This window comes from Vitis vinifera, chromosome 18 (assembly GCF_030704535.1).
Source record: "Vitis vinifera cultivar Pinot Noir 40024 chromosome 18, ASM3070453v1".
Lineage (NCBI taxonomy): Eukaryota > Viridiplantae > Streptophyta > Magnoliopsida > Vitales > Vitaceae > Vitis > Vitis vinifera.
In genome coordinates, this window is record NC_081822.1 from 22631589 (window position 1) to 22655972 (window position 24384).

Here is a 24384-nt window from a genome sequence, read left to right on the forward strand (position 1 = left end):
AAAATAATAATAATAATTTTTTTTTTCAAACATATTATAAGAATATTTGGATAAAAATCACTAGTGGTGCTTGAGATTAGGTTAACAATTTTGTTTTCAATTATACCAATGGTCATAACTTTCATTATCAAATTGAAAGTACTCAAAGTCTCGAATATATAAGTATATATTAATGAGAGATGTAAGACAAAACAATAATAATGTAAAAGTGAAAAAAAAATAAAAATTCGTAACTCCTATCAAATTCTCGTTACACAAGTTCCATTCATTCGAAACAGACACAATAGGCAAATAATTTTTTATTTAATTATTTTTTAAGAAAATACCATAATTATCCTCATATTTAGTAAAAATATTTTTGAAATTCAAATTGTTATATATATTTTTTGGATTGCTATTTGGAATGAAATGAAAATTTAAAAATTAGGACGGTCGCCATCGGAATGTCCGAGCAGGAGTCTAAGACCCAAACTATATGTATATATATATATATATAAAGGAAAAAAGAAAAAGAAGAAGAAGGAGAAAGTACATCGCTGGCTGGGTCGAGGAATGTGCTGTTGTTTGGCACAACTCAATTAATTAAAGAAAGAGACTGAGGAGAAATTGGCGCCCCTTTTTTCTGTTTCTATAATTTATTTCATCCCATCTGCCTTTTCTCTTCCCTTTTTCTCTTTTTGCTTTCTTTCTCGCTTTTTTTTCAATCCATCTTTCTCCTTTTTTTTTTTTTTTGGTTTTTATTCTTCTTTCGCCATGTCCGCTCGTAGACGAACATTGCTCAAGGTCATTGTTCTCGGCGACAGTGGGTACTTTTTTTTGTGTTTAATTTTTGATTTGGAAGTTTTTAGATTCTGGGTTTTGCTCTGTTTATTTATTTATTGTAAACATTTTGGTTACGAAATTCGCTAACGTTGTTTCTCGTTTGGTTTTTTGAATTTTTTTCTTGGTTAATGTTAGGGTCGGCAAGACGTCCTTGATGAACCAGTATCCTTTTTAGTAATTGATTGATCTCTGAGAATTTTCTTTCTGTGTTCTAGGTTCTGTGCTCTTTGAATCCGTGTTTCTGCACGTAGTCTCTTTTTCAAATTTATTTGTTTATTTATGTTTTCAATTTTGAAGTTTGATTATTTATTTATTTTTTTTATTTTAATTTATTTATTTATTTTTTTACCTAATATTTTTTGCAGCTCTTGCTGGTTTTGGTTATTTATGTTATGTATGTTTTAAAGCATGGGTTGTTGTTGCTTCTTCTTCTTCTTGAATCATGTGATTAAAAAAAATGGTGCATTGTTATTGATCCAATAATATTTGGAGGGTAGTTAGTGAAACTTCTGATTAAAATTTCCTGAACTGAACTTCTGAGTCCACTAATTTTGTTGTTTAGTCCACTAAATTATGGATCTTGGGTGATTTAGAATCATATCCAAGAATTAATTAGTGGAGGCAGAAATATGATATGTGGAAGGAAAATCTGATCTGAGTGTTTTTCATAGTGGTGTTTTTTAATGATGCCTGCAATTGGCTACTCGGTCTTGGTGGAGAAGGCTAGTTGGGCCAGGCCATCACTTTAGTAAAAGATTAGCATATGTGGTTCTTAACTGCTTATCTAGATATGTACATAAGAAGTTCAGTCAACAATACAAAGCTACAATTGGTGCCGATTTTGTCACTAAGGAGCTCCAAATTGATGACCGGCTCGTCACTCTTCAAGTGGGTTTATGTTTCAATGCTACTTTTTATGTGATGCATACTTTTATTTAGAGTATTGTAAATGAATATGCTTTGGTTAAATGACGGTATGTTTCCCCGGGTAGATATGGGACACAGCAGGGCAAGAAAGATTTCAGAGTCTCGGTGTTGCATTTTATAGAGGAGCAGATTGCTGTGTTCTAGTTTATGATGTTAATGTTATGAGGTCATTTGATACACTTGACAATTGGCACGAGGAGTTTCTCAAACAGGTTCATGATGCTTTCTTTATTCCTTTGTTTCTTGTTGTTGGTGGATATTCTTTTGCTAATTGTCTACCTGCTGGGTCAGTGTGTGTTTTCTTGAATATTCTTTCCGCTTGTTGTATCCTTATGTCTTGTTTTATCAATCTTCTTAATGAAATAAAGGCCAAGTGTGGATCAAGTTGTTCATTACATCTCATTTACAAGAAATAAAAATAAATTGTGATATCAAACAGCAGCCATATATCAATCTACTTTTCCTGTTTGAAGTAATTCCTATCATTTAGGTTCGGTAATATGGAGAGAAGTCAATTGCATATTACTTTAGCTTGAAATTCTTTCCTAACTATTAATGTTGGTCTCATAAAACTTGTCTTTGGGACTTCATGACATATAGCCAGTAACTGTGAATTAAACTGGTTTGAAATTAAAGAATATTACTATCAGGTTTTTATTTCCTTTTTTTTTTTATTATTTAAGAATTTCTCATTGTATTTATGTCTTGATAAGTATAGGGTCTTTAATTTTCTAAATTATTGTTAGTTCAATAATGGATATATTGTAATCTATCTACTCTCCATACTCAAATAATATAAATATCAATTTCACCATCATTTTAATAATATTAATATCTTTCAATAGTCAATACTATTAAATTTTTGTACCTAAAGTCATGTTAGGGAATTAGCAAAATGATAATAATGGTTTAAAACATTAAATATTGTATCCCACATAACACAAAGTGTCAAGGTTATTTAGATAAAAAGTTCACCTTGTCCAATCCAGTTTCCTAGACATCAAGAAATTCAAAACTAAACAAAATTAGAATGAACATCCTTGAGAAGGTTTATACTCTTGATCTTCATTAAATTGAAATTATCATCGTTGGGTCTGTTTTTTAAAGCAACAACTCACCTCTTTTTGAAACTGTGTTTGCCCTCATTGTCTTAGTGACTTGGTTGAGGCAATTACCTAGATGCCACTTCTTTGGAGACATTTTGCCTAGGCCTTGCCTTGCCTAAGCAACCTAGAGGATCACCTTGTAATAGCAGTGTCCTTTTACACCTTTCTACTTTCGTTCCTTTAAAATCCATTAAATGACAAACGTCTTTCATTTGAAATATCATTGATGTTCTAGATATGGCATTTTTCTTATTCTTTGAAAAGCTTTTCTAATAATGATAAAAAAGAAGCAAAGGAAAGTGTAAAAAGGATGCAACCTAAATAATCTAGATGAATTGGTAAAGTACTAGCACCTTCCTCTCTTCGTTGCACAATCATTGGGTCATCTAATGTTAATAACTTTTTGCCCTCATTTCCTGACTTCAACACTCAACTTATTGAACACTGCCCTTTTTAATCTGCATACTGTATGTAATGCCTTGTTAGAAACATACAAGGAGGTTGGTGCATATATATTTTCTTATGCGTTCTTGATATCAAGCTAGATAAAGACGTAAGCAGTGAGATGGTCCCTAAAGTAGTCTACCACAAGATTCGTAGCTTTTTGCAATAAATTGAGTTTTAAACATTTCAGTATTCTATTAGATTTATATTTGGTAACCCAAACCATTGGCATCCCACAATTTGCTTTCCTAGAGGTAAAGGGGTTACCTTCCATGCACCATTCTTGATTAGGACGAGCCTCCAAAGTTTACCCACAAAGGTAATGAGAGGGAACAAAGAAATCCTAAGTTGAGGGTATTTGGGTAATACTATAAAATTAGTTTATTTTGAAGTCAACTTTAATAGTAGTTTGTAATTTGAGTTTGTATAGAATTTAGAAAATAAAAGTTCAATTCCATGAAAGAAGATTTTCTAAATTCTAATAAGACTCCAATAAGTAATTACTGCTAATTTGACTCCAAATAATCCAAATATGAAAAATTACTTAAATACCCTTAACTTCTTTTTGTCAATAAACCTAGGAAGCTCATCCTCATTTGTTTTTTTCCCCTTTTTGTTTGTATCACTCTCTTTCTCTCTCTCTCCATCCCTTTCTCTTATTTTTTGGATTTTGCCTCAATAAGAAGCATCGGTTTGATGGAAAAGAAGGGAAGTTTGGAGAACTGCACTTTCCTATGTTATTGATGGAGAATAAGGTGGAAATATCCTTTGATGACTTCCAAAAGGAGGGGACAGGCTAGTTCCAATGCTCAAGTCTTAATTTGGGACACTAATGACTATTTAAATGTATCTTAGGACTTCCCATAATTAGTTTGTTAAGTTTCAATTTTAGTTAATGGTTGAAGTTTTGTCAAGTTTGTATTTCTTTTAGTCTTCTTATTTCATTAAAATTTTTTTTTATTTTGTTTTAGTGTCTAAATATCCTTTCTTATATCTTTCCTAAGGAATTATGAAAGTTGTTGTGTTAGGGAAGGGTAATAAGAGTCTATGTATACCTATGTAGTCTTTCAAATTGAGAAGAAGAATTTTAATTAAAGTTTCAGCATCTATCATGTTTGAGGATGTGATTGCCTTCTTTCTACGTATGATTGCCTAGGAACCCTAGCGTGATTGCCAAGGAACCTTAGCGTGATTGCCAAGGATATATATACTAGCCATCTTTTGTTTTCTTTACCTTATCTATCACAACTAGAAGTGATTGAAGTTATAAGGGAAATTTTAAGATCCCACCTCAGTTATTTTTGTCTTTGATGGAAGAAAAGGAATTGGAGGGTCTTTGAAGGGGTAAGGCTCTTGGTACTAAATCTTAAAGTGTCTTCCTTTTGTCTTGTTTTTTTATGAGATTATGGATGCTCGTGGAAGGGGTGTTGTCTCTTCTTGACTAAATAGAGAGGATATGATGGGCACAAGTGGTCCTTTTTGGTGCTGTTTGCTGTTCTGTTTTTCTCTCTTTTTTCATCCACTTGCTTTGGTTGTCTGTGTTCTCCCTATGTACTAGTTTTTGCCCCCTTTTGGCCATTTAGTATACATCATCAGTTACCTATTAAATTTAATAAGCATGCCTTTTTCTAAATTTGTTTATATATGATAAAAACACTTAACAACTTGACCGGATCATTTGCCAGTTCTTGGACAGAAAATTGTGCTAAACGAGCATAATCAAAGACATGGTATCAAATTGAATACTGATGCTGCAGCTGCAACACTATATATGGTGCTTCACCTTTGAAAATATAGGTAGACAACTTAAAATGTGGCCATCTGTAAACAATTGTTTTCTACCACCCCACCTTCACCTCAAAGACAACTTTGGAACATGCATGTGGAACATAATGTATCTAGAGCAAGTTCTATTTAGATATTTGGACCATGATGGCTATTCTGTTGTTGAGCAATCAAGTTGGAACCAAAGCTATGACTAGCATTTGGATCAATATCATGGAAGGATAGATCATAGATCATCCTTCATTTTCTTTCTATTGATCCTTGATAAGATCTTTCACATTTTGAGGATAAGATATCACAAAATGGCCATGGTTTTTGGTTAATACTGGTGCATTGTTGGAACATAATGTTTCTATTAATCCTTGATAAGATCTTTCACATTTTGAGGATAAGATATCACAAAATGGCCATGGTTTTTGGCTAATACTGGTGCATTGTTGGAACATAATGTGAATAATGTAGGGTAGCTTTGTGCAAAGAAAAAAAGAAATCTATCCTTAGTTGAAATATAAGCAAACATACCCAATTTAATCAGGCATGAAGTATGTTTTGAAGTAGCATATGTAACATTACTTGGTTGCTCTCAAAATGGTGGAAAATTGTTGTGGCCTTTAAATGAAGGCATTGAAGTTCTCATGGGACAATGTAGTCGTGTCTTCTAATGGTTTCATCTAAAAAGACCTATGGTCGCATGACCTAGTTCCCTATTCCCTAATAAGTCTAATTGTTGACTATACCTCAATTATTTAGAAAATAAAGTTTGTTATTATTGATTTCAGCATTTGACATATGTTCACAAAAGGAAGAAAATGATATTTTAGTGATCTTTTATATATTTAAGTTGTTGGGAGTCAAGCTAGTAGTAGTAGGTTAATTTAAGTCCTACTTAAAATTATGGAATCTTCTTTACTAGAACTTTCTATTTTTAAAAGTTTTTATTTTCCAAAAACCATGTTTTCTAAAAGTTCCTAGTTTTTAAAAAATTTCTACTTTTTGAAAAAGTTTTGATTTCCTAAAAGAATCTATACTTGAGAATGATTTTATTCTCTAAGAAGTTTTTATTTTCTTTTAATTCCATTATTTTGAAGGGTGAGGAGTTCTAGGAAAAGAATTAGATTCCTAATAGGTTATTACCTTAACTTCATTTCTCCATTCTTTTTTTGTTTCCTTTTCTTTTCTTTTTTTGAAAAGATCTGGTATACCCTTATTTGATTGTAGGTGGCTTCCTTAAGGTTGCCTTTCATTAGTTGCAGTGTCATTTATTTTATTACTCTGGGGATGATAACTCTTAATACTACATGTAAACAAGACCTAAAAAAGTAAATGAAGTTAGCATATTCAGGTTGAGTTTAATCATGATTGTGTTATAATCATGTCGACCAACTTAACCCCTTTGTTAAATGAGTTACATTCAGTTTGAAAGCTCCCTCCAATTTTGATCCATTTAATTGTCAATTCCTGTTGACATGATCACAACTGAACTCTTATATGACCTGTTCGATATTTGTGTTAGGTTGAAATGATTGTATTGGCTTGTGTAAGATCATTTAATTCATGTAGTTGTATATTTTAAGATTTTCTTTTAACTTAAGAGTTTTAACTTTTCATGAATAAATTATATTTATTTTATTATCTTTTAAAATAGAGTTTTTGTTAATAAATTATATTTATATCATACATTTATACATACATACATATTTGAATCAATCATGCCCTTGAGGCTTTGCTCAAGTGGCAAGGTGCTGGGGTGGGGACTTGGGAGGTTTGAAGTTCGAGTCCGAGCAAAGAAAGAAAAAAAAGATTCCTAAAAAAATATTCCTTTTTTTTTTTTTTTTTTTCTCTTAGAAAACAAGTCTTGAGAAAACATGTTGAAGTATAATTAACGTAAATTTAAAGTCTTAAATTGGTTAAACAAAATATGTCAAATAATATGATTATTAAGCAACTTCTCACAATTTGTTCACAATACAAACAATTAGTTTGACAAAGTCTGTCTGAATTTTTTGATGTGGAGCTAGATGTGTATAGCGGAGCTGCCTACTAAAAACCACTACCGCATTACTCACAGCTTGGCCTGGAATCAAACCATGCTATGCCATGAAATCATTGGATAAGATACATGGACTTGGTTCACAATGATAGGAATGGAGACTCTTGGGGCCTGGCTTCTAAACAATTGCGTTGTGGTCTTGGTAGAGAATTTGAATTACATCTAACTTTCTCATGACCACTAGAAGATCAGTAGAAGTGGGGCCATTGACCATTAGAGATTGTTGTTAAAAGTCAGTGGGTTATGAGTGTCAAATTAAATCCTGACTGAACCAGACCTGTTTATTAAAGAAGTTATGTAAATCTTGTCATATTACGTGTGTAATAAATGGGTTGTATTCATATTAAAGGACTATGACATGATTATTAAATGGGTTGTATTTGCTTGACCAGATTTCGCTATGATCTTATCTCAACATGGAACAAACTACATATAACATGACTTTAGTGTCACACAAATATTACTCTACAAATCCATATAACACGATTCTATTGCCACTCAAATGTTGCCATTGCCTTCCTTTGTTCAATAAATTGACACGTGATCTTGGGCTGTTGTTGATAGACCTGATAGTCAATCTTCTTTAAATTTCTTCATTTTGGTCTACTGTGTCCCTTTTTGCAACCATACTAAAAACTGAAAATCATGCTGAAATTATGAATTCTCAACTCTTCAACCAGTTTTGGCAAGTTACATAGGTTTCAAATGGTGAAATTGACATTTCTTTTAATAAGTCAAGGGATATTTTGAAATGTCTTAATTATTATCTTATGGCAATCTATTATTCAAAGCCTTAACAAAGGTCCAAACTCAAACTCATTGTCAATGGGGCCATAATATGTAGTAAATGGCTTAAACCGAGTCTAATATCTTTGTTAATGAAACTGATGATTTTTCTCTCCATAGTTTGACCATAATTATTTTCCCTTTTGATATTATGAAAACCTGCTACATGCTTTGCAAGATGGGGGAAAATCACAGAAACATGATCCCCTTCTGAAAACCTACCATGCATTGGGTAAGCTCAGGACTTGAATCTCAAGCCACCTCCTGTTCCTGAGGGGGAGTGCTGTTGTCTGAGGCTTCCCAGTTTCTTATTATTTTTTTTTTTGTTTTGCACTTTTTTTTGTTTGCTTGTTTAGACTGACAACTTCATGAAAACTTGTTCAATGGAAAAATAGGTATTTAAATTACAATTTTTTTTGTTCAATGGTACCATTTGCTTCAGGATTTCAACTAATGAATGATCTAATGGTTTGCAAGAGTTTGACATGATATGGTGTATTACCATTATGTGTTGCCTGTTTCATGTTCTGATTTTTATGCTTTTCCCATTGTTTTCTAATGTATGGTTCTTTTTTCTTTTTGATGTATGTAAAAGAGTCTAGAAGCAGATTTGTCAAGGATTACTATAGCTTTTCTCTGAATTATGTTGTAATGGCCAGTATTTTAGTGTCAGAAGGTTTGTGTATGCTAGCAGAAATCTGGGAAATAGTGCTTTAGGGGTTGTAGGTCATTCTATTTAGGAAAAATGTGTACCAACACAACATGATTTCTGACAGTGATTTGTAGGAAAATCTTGGCTAGCTTGAGTCACTAACTGTATGATGGTCTTCTTACCATGTTTTCTGGTTCACTGAATTCCAGAGGCAGATTTACAGTAAATTTAAAATGTAGACCTTGTGCATTGTCAACTGCCATTTCTTAGTTAGCATTGAATTGCCTTCATGACTTGCACTTCTTTGCTTTAGATATAATCTCTTTTTATTTTTTATTTTTGGATGCTGAATTGGTTTCCATCTCCATTGTGTTCCAGGCAAATCCATCTGATCCCAAGACATTTCCTTTTATATTATTGGGAAACAAAATTGATATAGATGGTGGAAATAGCCGAGTGGTAAGGACTATAGTTACTGTCCTATTTTAATTTTGTTATTTATTGCATCTGGTCCTAATTTATTTGAATACAGGTTTCTAAGAAAAAAGCAGAGGACTGGTGTGCTTCGAAAGGAAACATTCCTTACTTTGAAACATCAGCAAAGGAGGATTACAATGTTGATGCTGCATTCCTTTGTATTGCCAAAACTGCCCTAGCCAATGAGCATGAACAAGACATGTAAGTTAACCTTTAAGGCTGATTTGTTCTTTGGAATGATCTGACATGGAGGTGATAATTGCTGCTCAGTTTTTTTTTACATGTTAGGTTCATCTGTATTAAAGGAGTGTCTATTGTGTTATGTGCTGTCCATGATTGTTATACTTCAATAGGAAAACTATATTGGTTTATGATAGCTGGGAAGTAAGTATATGCTAGTTATTCATCCATTAAATTGGAGATTGTGCTCCAAAATTACACTAGTTATTGTTCAAGCATGATTCTTGGCAGTGTATGTACAAGCCAGAACCATTTCTTTCTTATTTGCTAGAAAATATTCTCTTTATTTTGGTGCAAGTGGTTGAGTATATAAAGTTCTAGTCACATACGGAGGGTTAACTATCACCATTTTTGATGAAATTTAATTTTGTTATGATTTCCATGTAAGTGGTTCACATGGAATTTCATGAGGTCATAGTGATGATCTTGAGTTCTGTTTTGATGGTGTTGTTAGATCTGGGTGTTTTGAGCCTTCTTCAGGTTTGATGTTTCAGAACACCAGGACTTTTGAAGCTTCTTGTTGAAGTTGATCTGAAGACATTTTTTTTTTCATGGGCCATGTTGCGTAGCCAGGGTTGTTGGCATCTTTGGTCCTAACTGAGAGAGCATGCCACCTTTTGCTCTCTCATTTAAGTATTGGGTGCAGTGATCGTCCTGGTTTTTTTTTCCATTTCTTCAATGATTTCCGTCTTTCTTTGTCTTCTCAAATTTGATTATGTAGGGTTAAGATCATTCCAGCCTATGGCTGTTTTCTACAAAGTGAACAAATATTTCAACAAGCAGGTTCTTTCGAGAGGGTCTAGGATCTTAGAAAGAGTGAAGGGTACTTAAGCAAAAGATTTTTCTCATTTGTTTTAATGAAGTGTTCATGTATTTTAACTTTACTGCATAACACGTGATGTAGCTATGCATGAGCCCATATTGCCATTTTGCTCAGATTTTCATGTTGTAATGGTAAATATTTCTTAGATCCATTTAGTTAAATTAAGCCTAATTTGCTAATAATTTAAGTGCTTGAAATCTTAGTGACCTTTCTATGTGAAGATCTCATGTTTCTTCTAGCTCAATTTTTGTTGACATTGGGGCTTGTAAAGTTAGCCTAAAATTCATGGTTGTGTGTAATTGACAGGAAAATAAGAGATGGCCCTTTTCATCATTAGATTGGATTAGGCACACACCCCGCACCGCCACTCCCCCACACTACCACCACAATGAATCTGACCTTATACATGGCCGAAATGGCTTTCTAAGGAGACCAATGAGTTTCTCTCTAAGTGATTTTAGAATTCAATCCACCAGTCTAAAGGCCAAATATAGTCTAGAGTGCCAGATGCCACCCTTTGTTTTCTAGGAAATCTCCTTGTCTGTTTGCCACAAAGAGCCCTGTGTGAAAGCATCATTGCCTAATCTCAATCACTCTTGTGCTTAGCTTGGTGACTATAATCCACCCAATCAGATGACCTCCGCTTGGTTTCCTAGGGCCCTTAAGAAGCCCTTTGGATCTCCTCTGTTATTTCTGCCACACTATTAGGCATTCTGAACATGTAGATGTAAACTTAATTGTACCTTTTTAGGGGTAGTCATAAATTTGTTTTTAATATGAGTCCATTTTTTCTTGTTAGGCAAATAAGAATATACTAAATTAGTGCTTGAAAAGAGGGGGCCCAAACCTAGGTATGTAGGTTGTATGTAAGGAACACTTAAAGCACAAACAAGAAGAGCTCAACCCATTCCCTACTCATTGTTAAAATTTAACAATAAAAGATTTCCATTCCTGAAAGATATACTTAATGATGAATCCTTGCACCAACAAATATTTCAAATAGAAATCTCAGTTTCAGAATTAGTGGCTTCACCTGTTCAAAATCCTTTGATTCTGCTGTTTTTTTAAAGCTATGATGTAGAGAGGTTACCATCAAAGCCAAGGTGATCACACATTATTTATCAAAACTTTCATCTAGGGAAACTTAAAGCATTAATTGTGTATGACAATGATATTGTTGTCATTGGAGATGACCAAGAAGAGATTATGGGGTTGAAATCATACTTAGTTGAAGAATTTGAAATCAAGGACTTGGTAAGCATTGATATTTCCTTAGAATCGAGGTGGCTAGATCAAAGCAAGGATTATCGATTTCTCAACAGAAGTACATACAAGATTTACTTAAGGAAATGAGTATGCTTGGGTGTAAACCAGTTAAGACACCTATTGAACAAAATCACAGACTAGGAGAGAAATCTGAAGGCCAACTAATTGATTGAGGCAACTACCAACAGATGGTGGAAAAACTAATTTACTTGTCACTCACAAGACCAAACATTGCATATGCCGCGAGTATGGTAAGTCACTTTATGCATGCTCCACTTAGACCCCACTTAGAAGCTGCATACTGGATTTTGAGATATTCGAAGGCAGCTTCTGACAAGGTTATCTTATTTAAGAAGGGTAAAGAATTAAAGTTAGAAGCCTACACAAATGGAGACTAGGCGAGATCTATTGTGAATGGACGATCAACTATGGGATTTTGTACTTTCTTGGGAGGTAATCTTATCATTTGGAGAAGTAAGAAATAATCAGTTGTACACTGTTCAAGTTCGAGAGCAAAATTTAGAACTATTGCATAAGATATTTCTGCACTTCTTTGGATTAAGATCTTACTTAGGGATCTCAAAATCAAATTTTAAGAACCTATGATATTGTATTGTGATAATAAATTTGCCATCAATATAGCTCACAACCTAGCCCATCACTATCGAACCAAGTATGTGGAGGTTGACAGATATTTTATAAAGGAAAAGTTGGATGGTGGTCAAGTGTGCATGCCATATATTTGTACTACTAATCAACTAGCCAATGTTCTCACTAAAGGACTCCCAAGTTTAGCATTTCAATGAATGACTGACAAGCTGGGAATGCAAAACATCTTTGCACCAACTTTAGGAGGAGTGTTGGAAGAATTGCAATTGGGTTGTTGACCATGTAATATAGTTTCCATATATAAGTGTTGTATAGTTGTACAATATTATAGATCCTAAGGTTTTGCTGGGATTAATTTGTTTCCTTGTTAAATTTTCTGTTTCTTTCTTTAGATTCTAGAGTCAAAAGCTTTGTTCAATATATAGCTCTGTATCAAACCTTAGAAGGAATAAGAAAAGAATTATTTTCTCCTGCCTTTCTTTAATTTTAGCATGATACAAGTATAGGGATGAGAAATTTAGAAATGTGAAATCTAAAAATTGGGAATTACACAGAAGTAATCATCCTCATGCATCAGGTTGCATCACTAAGACAGCCAGCACAACCAAATAGCTGGATGGAAAAAGAATCTAAGAAAAAACCCTAATGGTAGGGTCATTAGATGCATCAGGTTGCATCACTAAGACAGCCAGCACAACCAAATATCTGGATGGAAAAAGAATCTAAGAAAAAACCCTAATGGTAGGGTCATTAGATGTTTCTTATTTATTTTTTATGGTTTTTTAAGATGATTAAGTCATTTATGATCGTAATAAGGTGATCTTCTTTCTTGTTCTATGGAATCAACAACACTCTAGATACCCAGTTTTTGGTATATTCTTTAATAAATCTACAAGTTTTAGAAGATGCTGCATTTTGTTTGTTACTCAACCATGTTTTTATGTACTTGTTGCATTAAGTGGTGCCAGAGTAATGTCATGTTTGGTGCAGGTAAACAACTCTCAAGTATTATTCTTCATGAATTTATTCATTAGCAGCCAATAGAGAAGTGAAAGGTTTGTTTGGTGAAGTTTTTTAAAACAATTCTCAAAAAATTATTTTTGAGAATAGTTCTTAAAAATAGTTCTCAATTGTTTTTAGCAACAAAATTCAGTTTAAGAACTCAAATATGAAAAACATTTTTCTTGTCTTATTCTAAGTGAAATCATTATGCATTTATGTACAATGCAAAAATTCTCAGCCTATTCTTTATGTTTCCTGTTGTCTTTCAGAACACTATAAAAACCACATGAAAATACCTCAAATTTGTTTTAAAAAATCATCATGTTTCCAGAAAAAATTATCAAAGAAATTTGTCCAGTCAAAAATTTGCCAAATGTGTTTTTGAAGTTAGAATATGTTGGATCTCTTTATCCAGATGGTTCAAGGTTGAGTATCTGCAGACGAATTAGTTTAAGATCTTGGTGAAATTTTGATGTTCAAGAATAATTTGTAAACAGACCTTAAGGTTGTTGGTAGTTGGAATTTGGATGTGGATCATGGGAACTAGAGTTTGTGTTCCATTAGGAGCTCTTATGATTGGGAATTAGTGGTAGGGGTTTCTTGTAATGCTCATCTCATTAACAACTTATGCATTAGGGAGGCCAAGGGGGATACTCTGTTGTAGAAGTTTCTTTTAAGTTTCTCTTCTAGGTGCTTCTTTTAGGCATTCTCTTTGTTTTCCAGCTTTGAAGGTTTGGGTTCCTAGGGTTCAATTCAAGGTGTGCATTTTCGTACGGGAGGTAGTATGAAGTAACTTAAGTAAGATCCTTGCCATGGATCAGTTGATGAGAAGATGTGTTTTGGTTAACTGACATTGCTTTTATCCTTGGCACATGGAGTCTCTACTGGCTACATTGCTGTGGTGTTACTTTTTTCCATCTTAGAGATTTTCTGGGTTTTTCTTTGTTTTGTGAAGGACCACTTTGTTAGTTGGTGCAGCTTTGAGAAAGGAAGACAAAAATACTAGAAAACACTACTTTTCTTTCGTTTTTTTTTCAATCTGTTTTGGTGCATTTGGAAGGAGTGTAACCAAAAGTATCTTTGAAGGGGTGTTGTTTGTGTTAGCTGAAAGCTCTCCTTATTGTGGCTTTGTTTCATTAGTCCGGAGATCCTCCAAGGCAGGGAAATTTGTCTTTATCGGATTCTTTGGATGGTATTATGTTGGTGGGGTTTGCTTTCTCGTGGTGCTTTTTATTGTATTTACCAGGTTGGACCTCTGGTCTTTTAGCAGAACATAATATTAATTATGGTTAATAAGTAACCATTTTTTGTGCTGATTATAGTTTAAAGCTGATTCTAACTTGTTTGCCTATAATGTTCAAGAGTGACTTAGGATGATGTTGCCCATTGCTTGTCTGTGTTTTAATTGGTTTAATAGATTCTTTATTCTTTGTTATAATATTGCAGAATCGATTTCCCCCAAATATATCTCTACATACTTGTTTCTACCATTTCTTTTTAGCGTTAAAACGATTTTATATGGCGTAATGAGAATCACTGAATTGACATATTGGCCTTTTTTCCTTCTTAAATGTATATAACCAGCTATTTCCAGGGCATCCCTGAGGCAGTTTCTGAAACTGAGCAAGGAGGCGGTTGTGCATGCTGAACTTGAATATGGAATGATGCAGACTCGGTCCCACCTGATTGTTCCCTATTTCTTCAATTTGTCTTTTTTTTTTTTTTTCGTTTTTTCATTTGTTGTGATTTATAGTCATTTTTTGCCTTTGAAATGTTTGAGCTGTTGTCTTGTGTTGCCACTTTAGAAGAAAGCAGTCTTTATTTTGCTGAACATGAGCTTTAGTACTTAAAATTGTAGAGTAGAAAGCCCCATTGGATTCATTCACCAGGAATCATTTTCATCTGTGGTTCGGAATTGAGATCCATTTTTAGTAGGAAAAATCATTGCTTTTAAGCTCAATATGTATTTTCTGTACGGTTTATTTAACTTGTGGAGTTTTAGTTGGATCGAATTACATGTAATCGAACTCCTATTCTTTGAGATTGCATGGGAAGCTTTGTTTTACTTAGAAAATCTGTGGATGTTCCATGTACTGAAATAATATGAATTGATTTCAAGTTTTCTATATAGGAAACAGAGTTCTGATTATCTGCAGACCTGCTAGTTGAACTGGTAAAACGCTAGCCTTCTTTCACCAGGCTTTTACTGAATCACTGAAATCTTCCAGCACAATTGGGGATGGATCTTGGCATGGCGGCATGTATGCAGGAGGTGGAAGGATACTGGTCTCAGGCGTGCCGCCGTCCTTCACTATGAAAACAGTGTCCATACCCAAGGTGAGATGTCGATCCAAATGACAGTGCCATAGCCATACACCTGCATGCAACCATCCTTATCAGTTCCAATGATCAACATCAGTTTTTATAGTATACTTGTATAGTCCTGAAGAATACACCCACCAGGATTATTTGCTACAAATCTGAGGGCAACCCATCCATTCTGAGGAACTGTAACGGTGTTCCGTTCAGGTGGGTCAACCAAATTAAACCCTTGGGGATCAGTCTCATTGTCGAAAACTCCATAACCCGACCCAATCACATAAAAGGTATAACCATGTAGATGCAGTGGATGATCTTCGGGTGTATATTGCACATTAGTTCCCTGGAATATGATCTCCGCTGATTCATTGTAGTTGAGGACCTTCACCTTAGTCGCCTGCATTGTTACGTCGGAAGGCATATCGTACCCGGTGAAGTTAAAATAGTAGGACGGATGGTCTGGGAAATCTGTGGTATAAACTCCACCAACATGCCTGTAATAAACCCTCATTTGGAGACCATCATAAACAATAATCCAGGAAAAAAAAAGACTGAAAAAAAGAAAAGAACAGAGAAATAAAAAACACAGTGGATTACCTGTAGTAGGCTTGCAGCACATCCATCTCGGGGTTCAGAAAACTAATGTTGTTCAAGCTTGAAGCTATGTAAGTCCCTGTTGTCCCCTCATCTTCATAGACCACTGAATTCATTGCCACTGTGATGTACATTCTAGTAGTTATATCTAGAGGCACATTCACTGGGTGCTCTGGGCTTGCTAAGCTCCGAAACTGGGACAAAAAGCTGTATGCAACCCCCAATTGGTGGTAAGCAGGAAGGTTGGCTGGAAAGGAAGGTGCGGCCGGGGGTGTGTAGTTGCCTCTATATTGAATAATTGCAGTAACATTTGAATCATCGAAGTCGGGAACTTCAGGATTTTCAGATACAAACTGCCTGGCAGCCATGTAATAGTAACTTGGAGCCTGGTCCATTGTGACCAGGACATCCATAGTTTGTCCCGGGGTGATCATTATGAAACTGGTGACAAATGGTTTGGTGTAGGTTCCGTCGGTGCCAACAACAGTGAGGTTGTGGCCGGATATGGCGAAGAAGGTTTCCGAGTTCATGATTGCATTCACTATGCGAAGAAGATAGGTCTTGCCATAATCCACCAGTAAACGATATGTTGTTCCTGCAACAAATTAGTCATGAAGATCAATAGATGTTGGTGCCTGTAACTGTTCATACACAGGACACATTTATTTGCTAGTTGTATGTTGAGGTACCATTGGAGCATGCTGCAAAATCTCCTGGCTGGCCGTTGATGGTGTAAGCATCTGATACCGGAGTAGATGAAGTGGAATTTTGGAGCAGTGCCTCCTGAACCAGCAAGTTCACATCTCCCTCGAACCAAGATGCTGCAATAAGAAAATAGTAAGATCCACACCTAAATATCCGGAATTAATCCATTCCATTCATTGTAGTTTAATAGAAAAAAAAAATTCTTTCTCATGGTACTAGCTAGTTATGGGCCATCTTTTTTTTTTTTTTCTGTTGAAAGAATAGCACTTTTTGTTCTCATCCTCGCTTGTTCCACATAAGGCTGTTGGGTCCCCTACCTTATTTTCCAAAGTATACAAAATCACTTGGACTCTCAATTCCCCGACCTACTTTTCAAGACTAGAAATCCATTGTAGTAAAAAATATTTGCAGAGTTACCAAGCACAATAACTTCTTCAGCATCAGGCTTGGGATATGGATAGGTGGTTCCTTCAGCTGGCAAAACTACAATAGCACCATGTATTACTGAAAATTCCAAGTACCCTATTTCTTGAATAAAATTGAAGGAGATATTTTTTTGAGGGCTTGATCAGCATGGAAACAAGTATCTTTTACTAGCTTTATGGTGTGGTTGTGAGCAATTGAGATAGGATCCGACTGAGATGGTCCAGTTTTAGTGTGGACAAACCATTTTGCCCCAGGTTTCGCTTTTCAAAAGCCTAGGTTTTGGAAACTGATGTGCACCTTGTAAATTCTAATTAGTATATTGAACAACTTTGATAAGATTCCCTCTCACAAGCAAAGGGGCCCTACTGTATTGGACTCTATCAGGCTGATTAATTCCCCAGAATGGACATTAAAAGAGACGCTTTCAACTTATTGGACGTTGAACTTACTTTTTGATTGCAAAAATGAAGAGGACCTTGTTCAAATGCATCAGTAGAATGGCCAAGTTGTGGTGTATAGAATATGAAAAATATTCACCTTTTCCAGTGGTTTTTAAGGACAAGCCTATGGTATATGGTAGAGTTAAATCTCTTTAAATATGGAGGAGGTAGATTGCGTTGAAATCATATAATCCCAATTCATTCTATTACGGTAACTTTCGGGCATTAAAGTTACTTTAAGCGTGGCTGAATTAATACCACATGTCCTGTTATAGTGTCAAAGAGACGCCTAAGTTTGGTTTGCCCTTGAAAGTGACATTTATATTGAGACGTCCTAATGGTCATTTAATATTTTTTATTTTTCCCCTTTTAGGTTTTTTATTGTTGAACTTGCTTCCATATGAAATACTGAGACTGATGTGGATGTCATTGTTGTGAGCTCCATCTATCTTCCTTGCGTTATCTGAACTCAGGTTGCTGTTACAAGATTCCCCTAACAAGGCTTTCTTTAGTTTAGACCATCTAATCTCACTAAACAAAGCCTTCATGTGGTCCATTCTTGATTTAAATTTGAAAATCTTGCTGATGCAATATATTATATATTATATATTATATATTTATATTTATATTGATGTAAAGCTTCCTCTGTATACTTGTGTATTTGGATTTCTTAAAATTCATTTCTTTGCTTGCCATGACTTCGTTTTTCTTACCCTCTATTTGTTTGTTTTCTGCCCTGGAGAATTTCCCATCATCCAAACGGTCTTTTCTCCCTCTGATTTTTTTTATTTTTTATTTTTTATAAAAAAATCTCCTCTCCCCACGCTTTATTCCTTCTACTTTAGAGTTTTGTCTCTTGCACTAGCATGGTGGGCATCAATGCATCATCTGTGCGATGGGAGTGCACACCACGCGCAGACCTTGAAAAAAAGAGGATATAACTGCTCTGAAAATTATGCGGATGTTAGAGGTTCAAAGAAGATCTTGTAGGGACTTCTTATCAGTACAACGTGGTAAGACTCGAGTCTGTGAAAGCCAAGCTTTTGGGATCCCCCTCCGAGGGATATACACCCACCACACGTCTCTGCCCACCGATAATCCTTAGCTTCTACACGCTGGTTAGCCAACCTTTCTCCCCTCTGTTCTGTCGGAATCGGTTCAGAATTTGGCGGGGGTTCTCTGCACCTGCCATGTGTCTCACTACTCCCCAAAACCTAATCATTTTTCACTCGAGGGCATTGTGGTAAAGAATGACTTCGGGGTATTGAATTCTCATTTTTATCTATTTATTTATTTTTTATATGCTCCCATTTGTCCTGTAACTATTCACTTCCAATAGTTTCATTGGCCGTGACAATAACAATTGATGGAGAAAACTAATCATAGCTTAAAATAGACTCTATACAATTCAACAGTTGGAGTGCGACATGCATAACTAAATGGGCACTGCCTTTTTAAAAGGTCCCCCACCATCTAAAACAATATGACAATGTCCATGGACCAAAGTGTGTGATCAATTTGGTGGTCTTGCCTTGGAATATTTTAGGTTGAGCCGGTTTGTTTTCTCCTAAATTTTATTTCACTTTAGTCTTGCAATCTCGACCACTCTTAATATCCAATTCCCAAGTTGTATAGCCAGCCATTATAAACGATAAGGACCAGGTGGCTCCCACCTAAATTATTCACAACCTGTTTGCCCCATTTCTCTTGTCATATTGTGCCACAGAGACATGTTAAATTTATTGATTTCAGATTACTCAATCATCATGATTTAATTGTTGGCGGTTCCCAAAATGTCATCCAAACATGATGGATTAGTAGAACAAAAATAATAAAAAAAAAAAAAATTAAAAGTAGACTCTCCCCGATTTGCAAAGTAAACGATGGCCCTATTGTGACAAGAATTTCACAAGAAAAAAAAGTATCACCAGCTGATAGCTATCCTATGACGTGCAGAAATGCTTTGCAAATCACTGTCCAGTCTTCTGCTTAAATTCAGCCTCCATAACTGACTATCCTACGATAGGCAGTAATGTTTTGCAAGCCACTGTCCAGTCTTCTGCGTAGATTCAGCGTCCATAACTGACTCATTGAATTGTATACATGACTGCTGCTAAATATGTACATGACCAAGGCTAAATCCAGGCAAAAAACTTGGAAGAAAAAATTGGAAAATATATATAAAATTCCGAACAAATCAGCCTATTTAATCCAAAATTTTAGGTTACTAGATAACTTCAACACTTAAAATTTAAAAATTAATTAAATAATAAGTTTTAAGTTAACTAAAAGATAATAAGTATTAAGTTTTATCAGATATCCTCTTAGCTTTTATTTGTGAGTGATTGTTATGGTTAAAATAAACGTTTCTTTATTTTTTTTGGGAGATTTACTAACTGATTAAATTTTTAGTTGAAGACTCGTAAGAAATGTTAATAATAGTTAGGTGTATAGATTGGTCGTGGTTCCTTTTTCTTGAGTGTGGAAGAAAGTTAGGTTTGAGGGTAACCCTTGAATTGCATGTAGAAAGCAAAGAAGCAAAATGATTATAGTAATTAAGCATGCACGGATGTTTTGTGTGTACGAGGGTGCAAGGAATTTAGGTAGCTCAAACTGACGACAAAAATTTTACGATATATTATAGAAATATTGCGGAAATTTTGGATGTCGGCTGACCGCAAAATGAAATGGAGTGGAGATTAAGCCAGCAAACAATCGCCCATATATCGGTGATGTTTTTGTCCACTCCCATTTTTTGGTGACATAGAAGAGAAAACGTGCCCAACTGGAAAAAACGTTCTTTTGGTTCGATGGTTAGAAATGAATTATAACGTTAAAATGACAATTCAATAACTATTTTGGTTTAATTTTTTTTTTATTCTTTTAAAAAATACTTTATTTTTAATCAATTTCAATCACAATTTAATTGAAGCTCTTTTGATCTCTTATTACTCAAATTTTATTAGTGATTGCTATCAAAAGTTTATAAATTTGGGAATTTGATATTAAAGTTGTGGATTAACTCTAAATCATGGTTGATAAATTGTTTTAAGGTATATATGTAATTTAATTTAAATTATTTAATTAGTAGAAATTTAATAATTTAAATGATTGAAATTATTAGTTTAATTTTAATAATAGTTTAACATTAAACATTAATTATAGTCACTTGTGTTTATATATTGAGTTTCATTTATATGCATTGTTTAATCTTCATTTTATTTACTAACATTATATTATAAGTTTAAATGTCTATTATATTTAAATCACCTAATTAGTACATTTTCAATAAAAACTAGTAATTTAATTTAGTATTTTTAAATTTAGTATAGTACTGAAATTAAATTATAGTTAATTGTTTATTCAATTTCATATAATGCATAGTTAACTTTCAATTGTAGTTAACTTTAATATAAGTTTTATATTCAAATTAAATTATAGTCTATTGTATATAAAATATCATTTATATATATAGTTCTATATTTTTAATTCATTTAATTTAATTACAAGTGTAAGTGCAAGTGGGAGTGGAGTAGTGGGATGAGATCCTACTTAGAAGCATTGTACACTAATGGAGCATAATAGAAACATTCTATTGGTTGAACATAGATTGCACTTGAGAAATCCTTGAAGTTTTGATTTTTTTCGATTTACTTCACCCTTCATCCTCACATCCAAGATGTCCCAAGAGGATTTCAAGGTCATCATTATTCATGAAATATGCCTATAAATATAAAAAAAAAACTCAAAGAAAGCATGAGAAAGTTGGGCATATACAAGATGACATATAATTGCTTAGTTGAAGGGTTCTTTTAATGATATACTCAAACTTAGGATGTGATATTGACCCTATTTTTATGCAAAAATATGGTATTAATAAAAAACCTATCTAAAAGAACAAAAAATTTAAACATCCATTCACAATAGTCCTCAAGACATACATGCATTCATTCATTCATCCCTTAGGGCCATGGGATGAAAAAAAAAAAAAATTTACAAAACCAAGTGAGCACACCATAGTAAGGTTTTAATATGCTTTTCCCTAACTCAAGGCTCCAACACTAGTTGTTAGAATCTTTGGACTTCTTTATTCTAAGCCTTCGATCGTTGGGGTGTATGCAAAACTATCCTAAAGATCTCTAAATTTATGTAAGGGAAGCATTCACAAATTTGAACCTTAGATTTAGGTGCTCAAAAAACTTTACCTTGGTCTGAATGTTCTTAGACCAATTCCAAATGATCACAAGTTGACGTGGATCTTGAATGCTTTGCGTTCTTTGGTCTAATGGCTCTCTCTTAGAGATTAGCTTGAAGATGGTACAATCTTCTTTGTGTGGATGAAAGCTAGAATTTTTCTCTTTAGAAGACCGAATAGCAAAGATTCGATCTCTAAATCCTTAAAGGAGTTTATATAGGTTTACTTATAGGCTTAAATGACCTGAGCCCACCTTGGGCTTGGGTCACTTAACCCTTAATGCACATATATGAATAATAACCTAACTATCCCTCAAATAATGTTCTATCAAGGGATATGAGCTTGAATAAGGACCATTAGGATCCATAGGAAAGTACTGAATCCCTCATAATCCAATTCTAAAATTGACTTAGCATCTCACCTTGGATATCAAAATTTTTAGTGAAATAAATTATCGCTAAATTGGTCTTCAAAAAAATGTGGCTCCCTAATTGATAAAATTTGGGATCGACAAGTGATAGGTCTTAAACACATTTGACATGTGACATATATTAAAAGGTGGCACATGGTAAAATTTGGATGACTAAAAAATTTTGTCTTCCAAATAAAATTAAAATTTTCAATTATAGTAAAAAGAGAAGTAAAAAAATAAATATTCTCTTGTTGACAAATTCTTAAAGGAAACAAATATGTCAACCGAAGTCAAAAGAGAATAAATAACAAATAAATATTCTCTTATTAGCAAATTTCTTTAACAAAGAAGACAAGCTGCTAAAATCAAACAACTAAATCTTGGAGAGTTCCAAAATTTAATTCCTTAATTTCAACTATAAACAGGGGTGACTTCCTTCAATGGAGAGATTTCTTCGGATCAACAAAATGACTCTCATGGGAAAAGAGGCTTTTGAGGATTGAAAAAAATGACTCCACACGGAAACAAGGCTCCATAAAGAAGAATAGGCTTCACAAAATATCCTTACAAGTCCAAGAAATCATAGAAGAACTACATACATGATCTTCGTTGTTCAATGAATTCATTCGGGAACAAGCCACTTGTGGTCCTCGATTGATCTCTGAAATCAAGAAAACGTTTTCATCGTTGTCTTTCAAATTGTGATCAAGGTAAAATAATCAGAGAGATATATTCTTTTATAAAAGAATATTACCACAAAAATTGTACCCCATAATTTATTAATTTTAATAAAATATTTTGTTTCGCAGATTTTTCCTATTGTTTTGCTTACATTATAGAACTTTCATGAAATTTGTGCATATAAATTTCTAGCACGATTGTTGGAACCTCTTTGCCTCTCATCTCTTTTTCCAAAAAGGTGATCACTACCAAGACAATGACATTTAAAAAGGCTGAAGTTACACATGTTGACAAGGGTGATGCCAAGATTGTCATTACCCAATCAACATATAGCAACTTTATCAACCTTATCACATGTAGCAAAGCAAAATTGACTACTGCACCACTAACAAAGTTAGCAAGCGAGCACACTTGTTTGTTAAAAACAACGGAGACGTATGACAGTTACCAACTAGTCATCACCTTGGCCTCTTTGGGGCCAAAGGGATAGAGTTTTCATGGTAGGGAAAAATACCATTCAACAATGAAGGACTTTGAGGATAAGTCTCTATACTCTATTGTTGATGCTAGCTCAACCACTTGCTCACCAATTGGGGAGTTAAAGTAAAACAATCCCTTTGACCATTCTAGTTTTTTCACTTCTTTATTCTTGATGACCATGTTGGTAATGGCTACTGGCATTACATCTGTGGAAGAACAACTAGTAGAAATGGCTTGTGCCATCGATAAACTCACCAAGACTATATAGGAGAAAGATCTACAAATAACCTCTTTCATAAACAAGGTCGAGGCACAAGCACAAAACACATTGAGTCAAATTAAGGACTCACTCACCCCTCGAGGATCGCATCTCCAAGTGATGTACCACATGTGTCTAAGTCGGTGTAAGTCGAGAGACAAACTGTTGAATCTGCCTCGATGGCATCGTTGTCTATCCAAAAACTTTAGGACATGATAACTAACACCATCGGAGAGCATTATGGTAGACCCTCAGAAAGTACACTTATTTACTCTAAGCCTTACACCAAGAGGATTGATAACCTATGTATGCCTGTAGGTTATCAACCTCCACAATTTCAATCATTCAATTGGAAAAGGAAATTCAAAGCAACATATTTCCCACTTTGTCCAAACTTGCAATAATGCAAGCATGGAAGGTGATCTATTGGTAAAACAATTTGTTTGATCTCTCCAAGGGAATGCCTTTGATTGGTTTATAGACCTTGCACTTGAGTGCATTGACAATTGTAATCAAATGGAGCGTGAATTCCTCAACCTCTTCTATAGCACCTTATGAGCACTAACCATGATGGAGCTTACCAATACAAAGTAATGGAAAGATGAGTCGGTTGTTGACTACATCAATAATTGGCGCTCCTTAAGTCTTGATTCTAAGAATAGATTATCTGAGGTTCAGTTGTGGAAATGTGCATATAAGGAATGCATTGAGGTCTTTTGTATATCCTCCAAGGAATACGACCTTACACCTTCGAAGAATTGGCTACTTGGGCACATGACATAGAACTCAGCATAGCCAACCATGGTGTAACGAAAGATCCTATCATCGACCAACAAAGGGAGATAAATGATGGGAAAATGTGTGACCTGACCTCAAAGAAACCT

At 34.3% G+C, this 24384-nt stretch overlaps 2 protein-coding genes across 3 annotated transcripts; one reads left to right on the top strand and one right to left on the bottom strand.

Annotated features, from left to right (window-relative positions):
• Nucleotides 1-498: 498 nt before the first annotated feature.
• LOC100252781 (ras-related protein Rab7) lies at nucleotides 499-15063 on the top strand. Of its 2 annotated transcripts, none has more exons than XM_002264320.4 (7): nucleotides 499-806; nucleotides 958-984; nucleotides 1611-1710; nucleotides 1815-1961; nucleotides 8951-9031; nucleotides 9105-9250; nucleotides 14574-15063. In XM_002264320.4, the coding sequence occupies exons 1-7, from the start codon at nucleotides 754-756 to the stop codon at nucleotides 14635-14637; spliced, it is 618 nt and encodes a 205-aa protein (XP_002264356.1). In that variant the 5' UTR covers nucleotides 499-753; the 3' UTR covers nucleotides 14638-15063. The 2 variants fall into 2 exon arrangements, with proteins under 2 accessions (XP_002264356.1, XP_059590409.1); XM_059734426.1 differs by having other exon boundaries at nucleotides 694-802.
• Nucleotides 14695-23484, bottom strand: LOC100263059 (laccase-14-like). Its single transcript, XM_019217858.2, has 6 exons — nucleotides 23276-23484; nucleotides 17025-17170; nucleotides 16592-16723; nucleotides 15906-16497; nucleotides 15450-15802; nucleotides 14695-15366 (listed from the first exon to the last, which is right to left on the bottom strand). The coding sequence occupies exons 1-6, from the start codon at nucleotides 23482-23484 to the stop codon at nucleotides 15182-15184; spliced, it is 1617 nt and encodes a 538-aa protein (XP_019073403.1). The 3' UTR covers nucleotides 14695-15181.
• Nucleotides 23485-24384: the final 900 nt, after the last annotated feature.